General features: G+C 36.2%; 2 protein-coding genes across 6 annotated transcripts; both read left to right on the top strand.

Annotated features, from left to right (window-relative positions):
* The first annotated feature begins 1,611 nt into the window (after positions 1-1,611).
* On the top strand, positions 1,612-3,456 carry LOC108852751 (protein SINE2-like). Of its 3 annotated transcripts, XM_018626238.2 has the most exons (3): positions 1,612-1,739; positions 2,383-2,775; positions 2,841-3,456. In XM_018626238.2, exons 2-3 carry the CDS (start codon positions 2,521-2,523, stop codon positions 3,315-3,317), a joined length of 732 nt encoding a protein of 243 aa, XP_018481740.2. In that variant the 5' UTR covers positions 1,612-1,739; positions 2,383-2,520; the 3' UTR covers positions 3,318-3,456. The 3 variants fall into 3 exon arrangements, with proteins under 3 accessions (XP_018481740.2, XP_056857464.1, XP_018481741.2); XM_057001484.1 differs by lacking the exon at positions 1,612-1,739 and having other exon boundaries at positions 2,299-2,775; positions 2,847-3,456; XM_018626239.2 differs by lacking the exon at positions 1,612-1,739 and having other exon boundaries at positions 2,299-2,775; positions 2,895-3,456.
* Positions 3,457-4,602: 1,146 nt separating this feature from the next.
* On the top strand, positions 4,603-8,945 carry LOC108852438 (disease resistance-like protein DSC2). 3 transcript variants are annotated; one of them, XR_008942121.1, is made up of 5 exons: positions 4,603-5,198; positions 5,292-6,381; positions 6,466-6,747; positions 6,844-8,744; positions 8,846-8,945. XR_008942121.1 is itself a non-coding variant. In XM_018625944.2 (4 exons), exons 1-4 carry the CDS (start codon positions 4,726-4,728, stop codon positions 8,311-8,313), a joined length of 3,315 nt encoding a protein of 1,104 aa, XP_018481446.1. In that variant the 5' UTR covers positions 4,603-4,725; the 3' UTR covers positions 8,314-8,945. The 3 variants fall into 3 exon arrangements, 2 of the variants coding, with proteins under 2 accessions (XP_018481446.1, XP_056857465.1); XM_018625944.2 differs by having other exon boundaries at positions 6,844-8,945; XM_057001485.1 differs by lacking the exon at positions 8,846-8,945 and having other exon boundaries at positions 4,610-5,198; positions 6,466-6,686; positions 6,844-7,014.
* Positions 8,946-8,954: the final 9 nt, after the last annotated feature.

The following is an 8,954-nucleotide window of genomic DNA, read 5'->3' on the forward strand; positions in this document are numbered from 1 at the left end:
CTGGTGTTGAAGAAATTCAAGCAAAAGACACAATAGTTGTTTTGCCTTCTGTGAAAAAGTCACATCTTTGGAGGAAACTTAAAACAATGGTTGCGGAAAGTGAAGAAGTTTTGGGAAGAACTTGTTTTGGTATGATAATCACCCTTTCTAGGTTGTTGGAGAACTTTAAGATCTTGAACCTGACGTTTCCATGAGCGAACTAAATAGTCTCAAGGTTTCCTTCACTAAGCTAAAGAAACACGGTTTCAATGTTTCAGCACCCTTGGTAAGGATCAACAAGCTGGTGGCTCTTAAAGATAGACAACTAAAGAAAATGGAGGAGCAAAAGAGTCTAAACAAATAGATGATTGCTTTGAAAAAAAGAATTTGGTGATATCCATTACAACCTTCTTGAGCTGGAGAGGCAACAAGAAGCTATGAAAGAGTAGATATTTCAGATGGAGTCATTTGCAAGAGATCACGGCATAGAGCTTAAAAATCTCGAGTCTGAGTTTAAAGCAATTTCATTTGCTCCCTGGTAAGCAAAACTTTGATGAACTCTCTGATTTTGGTTAAATGTTTGTTTGAGATAAATGGTTTTTTTTTGGTCAACTGAGATAAATGGTTTCTATGTTACAAAAAAGGCTTTCATTGTTAACATGACTGGTTTAAAATGTTTGTTTGCACAAGAGACAATTGTCTGGAAATCACAAATCATGCTTTGTTTTTCTTATTGAATCTTATTGTAGCAACTTAACCGATTCATTTACAAATAATCAAAAACATTAAGCCTAAGAAGAACTGTAAAGAGGTCTCTCAAGACCAAACATTTTACATAATCCACCATTAACATAAACGATTTGGCCATTAACACCATTAGCTGAAGTTCTGCCAATTGATTGCATTTGGAATGATAATCAGAAATCTTGTTTCCTAATTGAAACAATACATTGTATCTAGACCAAAATAAAAGAAATGATTATGAAAAATAAGGGTTCTCTTCATGAGAGGTACTCTTCTCTTGTAGGAGAGAAAATTCCCATCAAAACCCCTCTTCTTGAGAGGTACTCTTCTCTTGGCTTCAAAACTAATGAGCATTGTCGTTTTCCTTACCGTTTGATACCTTGTGTAATGGCTTGTTTGGAGCTAGAAGGTACAAAGAATCTCATCCCGATGAGAATCGAGGTTATGGAGCGCTCAACGTCTCGATATACAGTGACTATTATTATAGTTGAAGCTTCTTTCGACTTGTTATCAAAACTTGCCTAAGTTTGTGTCTCTATCTTTTTACTGCTTTGTATTAGAAACTTTCATTATGATCGCACATCATTTAGATGTTGTCTTTGTCCTTGTAACCAGTTAGAAGTATTAATGAAAACATGTTTGCACAAAAAAAAAAGATTATGAAAAATAAGGAAATTGAAAAATGATAGATAGTAAAAAGTTTCTGAACTTAAATGCAAATTGTGTAGGGTGTAGAATGATAATTTGAAAACATAGGACTATTTAAGTAAAAAAGCAGATAAATAAAGGAGTAGATTTGCTATAGACCCAACAATTAGGGAGCGTTACCATAATAATTAAACCCGCGCCCATCGCACAAAACGCTCGCAAAGTTCAAAAACAATAGTTGAAGAATCCTTTTTTTCTGGTTTTCTTCGCGTCGTATCGTAAGTAGGAGGAGAAGAAAGATCCTTCTCTGTTGGGTTTTCCTTAATTTTCAGATTCTGGGATCAATCTTCTTCGCTATCAAACAACTGGTACATTCTTGATTCTTCGCTATTCAACAACCTTACTACTATTGCATTTTGCAGACACTGGAAACTCTCTTCATACCCTTTTTGTGAGATTAGGGTTACTGTTTGTCGTGATTTCATCAGTCATTTCGATGGTATTGATGTTATGGTTCACAGATAGTTATTAAAGGTTCAAACTTTTAAGAATCAATTTAACCAAAATGACACTTTCTTTCGGTTTTTGTCAAAAAAAAAAAAAAAAAGACACTTTCTTTCGGTTTACCTAAGAAATTAGATTAAAAGTTCTGATTTTTTTGGGAACTAAGCATTAGTTTTGGTATAATAATCCTCTTACGGAAAGATTGATTTTTTTAGTTTCGTGATTAGGATATGGTTCAGAATCATTGGATATAATTATCTCGGTGGATTAAAGAATCTAATCTTATACTCAAATGATTGTACTATATCTCTAAGTTGTGCATATCCTGTTTTAAGATATGGTTTAGAATCATTGAGTATGATCACTTCGGTAATGTTGTTAGGATCAAAGAAACTATCTTAATACTCAAATGATTTGTATATAACTTCTATAAGTTGTGTATGATATAATCAAAAGGTCAAGATCTTGCTTGTTATTGACTTCGTTGTGTGGCTTTTTTACTTTCAGTGGGATTCAAGAGGGAACACAGAAATGGGGAGAAACCCTCGGTTCAGCGTTTAGACAAGAATTGGCTAATCTTGACAAAGATCCAGATAATTACAAGGACTGCAATGAGCAAATTGAGAACCATTGTGAAAGATTTGGATGCAAACGGTATACATGCGTTTCTCACTCAAGTTTCTGAAACAAAAGAGATTGGTTCCGAGTCTGGCGGCTACACGGTCTCTCTCTCTCTTTGAAGACCTTGCACGTGCAGAGAGATTGATAAAAGAGGCTGATCCATCAGTGAAGTCTACACATAACAGGAGTTATGTAAACGACCAAGAAGATGATGATGTGTCAGGCTCTCCTTTGTTGGCTTATGCTGACTATAACCAAGAAACCGGTTCAAGAAATCAGGTACAGACATCAAAAAGCTATATCTCTTGTGTGTTCTTTTTTAGGGAAGTTTTTCATTGTTTCAGATTCAGTTCTCTGGTGTTGAAGATGATAACATGGAGTTAGTTTGTTTCCATCAGAGGAACAGAAGCTCTGAGTCTAGGACCAATCGCCCACGAAGTTCAAGACGAAACAGGAAGAAGAGACGTTCAGAACGTAACAGGCACGGTTTCACACAAGATTCATTTACTGTACTGCTAGAGAACAGAGAGCAGCAGCTACGACAGTACAGTGAAAGCTCATCGTCATCACCAATACATGATAGATCGGGTACTACTACTCCAACAGAAGACATCTGTGAGAAACTAAAGATAGATTTGGATTCTGTGGCCAAAGTGAAGAGAGAAGAGAGTGAAACAGAGTCAAGACGGGACAGCAGCAAGAAGAGTGTGTTGAGATGGGGTTTGAGTTTCTTCTCTGTTGTAGTTGCAGGGCTTGCTTCCTTCATGTGGGTGCATCTGCAAGATGATATGATGATGCCTCCTCATCTTGTTCCTACTTGAAGCGCAAGTAGTGAGCATAGAAAGCTTAGAACTTACTTAGGTTCAGATTGTGTGTTCTATTGTTCTTCTGTCAATGTGTGGATCTTATTTGAATACTCTCTCTCTCTTTTTACTCTCAAAAAGAACTTGTGACTAATATAAAAACAAAACACTTGCAAATAATCCAATTCAGCTAAACCAGGAATTTTCGAGTCGGGACGAACAGAACATTGCAAACCAAAAGGTAAAACCTTAAGTTGGTGGTGTACATAAAGATCACAAGTTCACATTGAGATTTGAGATCCTAATAATTTAATTTTGAAATTTTGTATCGAAAATCTTAAGTTAAAATTTTTCTGATTAACGTTCTAAATTTATGTTATCTATCTATACTATTATTAATGAAGTGATTTTGCTGATTTGTCACATCCTCTATGATTTTAGTTAATTTTGCTTATTTTTATATTATTATTAGTTTTTACTTAAATTTTTAATTTATTAATTTAAATAATATAAATATTTCAAAATTATAATTAATTTATTAATTAAATTGTATACTATTTTAACTTTCACAAGCTTTTTATTAGAGTTTAGCTTAAATAATTAATTTATTAATTTCAATAATATAATATAACTATCTCGAAATTTCTAATTGGAACTAGAACTATAATTGTTTTATTAATTTCAAAATTATAACTAATTTATTAATTTCACTTGTTGTTGTTGTTTTATTACTGTTTAATTTATAAGAAATTTTTTTGGTAATTTAATACATTTTTCTGATTCAAAAATACAAAGTAAATTAACAGAGATTAAAAGTTCACATTCTTTCTTATCCAAAAAAGAATTCACATTGCTATTTTACTTTATTGTGTGTAATATTTGATATTTAAGAAAGTCTAAGTTACAAAAAAATATATTTGATATTTAACTATGTTCTCGTGGTTTCATAGTTTTATACATTTCCTTTGTACTAAGAAGACGTAGACCAAAATAAAAATAAATTAAAAAACTAAAATGATCAAGAATATAAGTGCAGGTACATCCGAGATATATGGAATAATTGGACTCAACTAGCACACGTTAAGCTTAAGATGAAGCAAAAGCAGAAATTCCACTTCACAGAAACACACATATTGTACACTCTTCGAGCTTGTTATATTCGATAACAATAGTAGTCTTGTTCAGTTTGTTATGGTTCTTTAAAGCTTTAATTCTTTTCTTTTTTTACAACTTTAAGTTTTATTCATAAATCGTATTTTCCTTATTTATCTAAATCTACACAATCACTTTCAGCTTCCACTATGCACTAAATACAAATAATTGACTTGTTTCTTGACTTGACTTATCAATTTAAGCGTCTTTTAACTGATGTTATTTCTTCTTCAGATCTGAAAGCTTTGTGATCCTCTTCTTCGTGCTGTTATTCATGGCTTCTTCTTCATCATCTCCATCTAGCAGTTGGTTGTATCACGTCTTCCTTAGCTTCCGTGGAGTAGACGTGCGCAAAGGGTTTCTTAGTCACGTTAGAAAAGGGCTCGAAAGCAAGGGAATCATAGCTTTCGTTGATGACGAGATCAAGCGAGGCGAATCTGTCGGTCCCGTGCTTGTAGGAGCGATCAGACAATCAAGGGTTGCTGTTGTTTTGCTCTCCCCTAACTACTCTTCTTCAAGCTGGTGTCTGGACGAGTTGGTGGAAATCATGAAGTGCAGGGAAGAAGGTCAACAGACAGTAATGACCATTTTCTATGAAGTGGATCCATCTGATGTTAGGAGGCAGACCGGAGATTTCGGGAAGGCCTTTGATAAAACCTGTGTGGGAAAAACAGAAGAGGTGAAGCAGGCATGGATGCAAGCTTTGAAGGATGTGGCGGGTATAGCTGGTTACCACTCTAGCAACTGGTTCGTTCACTTTTACTTGAATTTACTTGCTTATTATGTATAGCTACTTTTCATGATAATTGTTTTAATCAATATCCTCATTTTTCTTATTAGTGATAATGAAGCTGAAATGATCAACAAAGTTGCCGCAGATGTTACGGCTGCGTTGGGTTTTACACAGTCAAAAGACTTTGATGACTTTATTGGCATAGGAGCTCGTATCATGAAGATAAAATCGAAGTTGGTCCTACAATCAGAAGAAGTTAAGGTGATTGGAGTTGTGGGTCCTCCGGGGATTGGTAAAACTACCATTGCAAGAGTTTTATACAACCAACTCTCTCCTGGTTTTCCATTCAGCACGTTCTTGGAGAATATAAGAGGAAGTTTCGAGAAGACTTGTGGTAACGACTATCAGGTCAAGTTGTGTTTGCAAAAAAAATTGTTGTCTCAAATATTTAACCAAAAGGATATTGAGGTTCTTCACTTAGGAGTGGCCCATGAAAAGCTGAGTGACAAAAAAGTGTTGGTTGTTCTTGATGAAGTGGATAGCTGGTGGCAACTAGAGGCAACGGGAAACCATCTGTTTGGTCCTGGAAGTATAATTATCATTACAACCGAAGATAGAAAAATTCTCAAGGCACTCGGACTCGGGATCAATCATATCTACGAAATGAAACTTCCAACTTCAAGCGAGTCTCTGCAGATCTTCTGCCAATATGCTTTCGATAAAAAGTCTCCAGATAATGGTTTTGAATGGCTTGCTTGGGAAGTTACTAAACTTGTTGGTGATCTTCCTCTAGGCCTGAGAGTCATGGGATCGTATCTACGAGGAATGTCCAGGGACTACTGGATAGATGCACTACCAAGGCTGAGGTCTAGCCTTGACACAGAAATTGAAACAACTCTAAGATTTAGCTACGACGTCTTAAGTGATAAAGATAAAGCTCTTTTCCTGCATATTGCATGTTTCTTTGTTGGTTTGGGGGAAGACTGCATTAAGAATTGTCTTGAAAAAAGTGGTTTGGACGTCAATCATGGGCTTCAAGTCTTAGCTCATAGATCTCTGATATCTATAGAACAAGGATACATACGGATGCATTGTTTACTACAACAAATGGGTAGAGAAATTGTGAAGAAACAGTCTGGAGAGAGACAATTCTTGATGGATACCAAGGAGATTTCTGATGTACTAGAAGAAGATACTGTAAGTTTTTTTTTACATCTGCAGTCTTCTGTTTCCTTGGTTTATAAGGTGAGTTTTTTTATCTTTCTGAATAATCTCTTCTAGGGTACTGGAAAAGTTCTAGGCATAAAGTTGGATACTTCAAAGAGCAAGAAAATCCAAATAAGTAAAAGTGCTTTCCAAGGGATGAATAATCTCCAGTTTCTACATGTGATCTCTAGTACCTTATGCATACCCGAAGGACTCAACAGTCTTCCCGACAAACTCACACTTATAAATTGGAAGGACTGTCCATTGAGATTTTGGCCTTCCAAATTCTCTGGAAGGTATCTTGTCGAGCTAATCATGCCAAATAGCAAATTTAAGAAGCTCTGGAAGGGAATCAAAGTAAAAATAGTCATGATTTTTGTTTTGTTTTGTGTTTAAAGCGTGATTAGTCATTTCTCTAAAGCTTATCTTTATTTATTTTTTGTTTTTGTATAGCCTCTCCATTGCCTCAAGGTGATGAATTTGAGTTACTCCAAGTCTCTGAAAAAGATTCCAGATCTCTCAGAAGCAACGAGTCTTGAGAAGTTATATCTCTTTGACTGCGGAAGTTTGTTAGAGCTTACAAGCTCTATTGGCAATGCCACTAAGCTTATATTCTGCGACATTAGGAGTTGTTGGCTTTTGAAGGAGCTCCCTTCTTCTGTCGGTAGGTTAATCAATCTCGAGAAATTAGATCTAAGATTTACTGCAATAGAGAAAATGCCATCATCATTCAGCACTTGGTCTTGGCTTTATCGATTGGATATGACGGGGTGCAGAAACGTCAAATACTTTCCAAATGTTCCTAACAGCATTGTAGAGTTGGTGTTGTGCTGTACTGGGATAATGGAGGTTCCTCCATTGATTGGCAATCTATTTCGTCTGCGTAAACTAATTATGTATGGATGCGCCAAGCTGAAAACTATATCTCCAAACATTTCTAAGTTGGAGAATCTTGAGTTTCTTGCTCTGAGTAACGGTTGTGGGATTGAGAATGATTATGAAAGGTTACGTATATTTAATTATTTTAACTTATTTCAAGCAGTTATTAAGTGGAGAAGTGACTTGAAGCGCAGTTGGGAGTTTCGATCAGACTTCAAGCCTCACTACATTTTTCCTATATGTCTACCGGAAAAGGCTCTTTCATCTCCAATATCATTAAGTTTAATCGGTGATAGTTTGGAGACTATTCCAGATTGCATTAGAAGTCTCTCGAGACTAATTAAGCTTGATGTCAGAGCATGCAAAAAGCTCGTAGCACTTCCACCGCTTCCAGGTTCCCTTCTATCTATAAATGCCGGAGAATGTGAATCCTTGGAGAGAATAGGCTCTTCTTTTCAAAATCCAAGTATTTGCCTATACTTTTCTAACTGCTTAAACCTGAATCGAGAAGCGAGAAATCTCATCCATACATCAGCTTGCAAACATGCCTTCTTACCGGGTGACAAAGTGCCTGCCCACTTCACTCACCGAGCCAGTTCAGATTCTCTAACGATCAATGCGACTCCGACACCTCTTCCTTCATCCTTCAGATTTAAAGCTTGCATTTTGCTGTCAGAAGGTATGTTGGCGAACAATTCATTGATGGATGTATCTTTCCTAGTGAGGAATAAACAGAATGGCCTCATAGTTGGACGTAGATCAACCCAGCTCCATATTCCATATCTATCTCGATATGAAGAGCATCTTTATATATTTGAGGATTCTTTCTCTATAAACCAGGATTTCCCTGAAGCCACTTTCAGCGAGCTTACTTTTGTGTTCAAACTCCATGATAAAACCTGGAAGGTCAAAGGCTGCGGTGTACGACTTTTGGAGGGACCTCAATGTATTATTGACGGAATCGAAGATGATAATGTTGATGATTATAATGATGGTGACGGGGTTGAAAGTGCTGATGATGTTGAAGGTTCAATATTATTCTAGAGGATAGCGAAGATGAAGAGGATGAGGATGCAGATTTATTGATATATATATATATATATATATATATCTTGTTGGGGTGAACATAACGACCTCATTGTCTCATATGGATATAAAGACCGGCGGTATACATTTGTAGATTATTTTTGTCTAAATCATGGTTGCCTTGAAGCCACGTACAGTAAGCTTGTGTTTCAGTTCGAAGTCTGTAATCAAAAAAATGGAAGGTGAAAGGCTGTGGTGTACAACTTGTGAAGAAAAGGCAGATGGTGGTGGTGGTGACAAAGATGAGAGGTGGTGAGGATGAAGATGATGAAGGTGTGATGGTGATAATGATGAGGTTGAGGACATAGGATGATGTAGATAACACTCAAGAAGGAGATGAATCTCGACGTGATGAGGATGCAGAGACGAGGAGCAGTAAACGAACTGAGGTTTAGCCTTGTGTAGTTATTGTAAATTTTCATGTTGTTAGATTTTCTGATTTTCAAGAGAAGCTAAACCTCTCTCGCGTTCGGTTTTCGTGTGCTTGTAGAGGATTGTTGTGATTTTGTTTGGCCTCTTCACTCACGCATGGCCAGCTCTTCTCTTGTTCATACTTGGTGAGCTTCTCTCACCCAAACTCTGTTTTACTTTACTCACTC

The sequence above is a fragment of the Raphanus sativus genome, unplaced genomic scaffold (assembly GCF_000801105.2).
Source record: "Raphanus sativus cultivar WK10039 unplaced genomic scaffold, ASM80110v3 Scaffold3677, whole genome shotgun sequence".
Lineage (NCBI taxonomy): Eukaryota > Viridiplantae > Streptophyta > Magnoliopsida > Brassicales > Brassicaceae > Raphanus > Raphanus sativus.

Coding starts and splice junctions, on each gene's coding strand:
- LOC108852751 (XM_018626238.2), top strand. CDS start 2,521: ATGCAAACGGTATACATGCGTTTCTCACTCAAGTTTCTGAAACAAAAG. Junction 2,776..2,840: donor AAACCGGTTCAAGAAATCAG/GTACAGACATCA, acceptor TCATTGTTTCAG/ATTCAGTTCTCTGGTGTTGA.
- LOC108852438 (XM_018625944.2), top strand. CDS start 4,726: ATGGCTTCTTCTTCATCATCTCCATCTAGCAGTTGGTTGTATCACGTC. Junction 6,382..6,465: donor ATGTACTAGAAGAAGATACT/GTAAGTTTTTTT, acceptor AATCTCTTCTAG/GGTACTGGAAAAGTTCTAGG. Junction 6,748..6,843: donor AGCTCTGGAAGGGAATCAAA/GTAAAAATAGTC, acceptor GTTTTTGTATAG/CCTCTCCATTGCCTCAAGGT.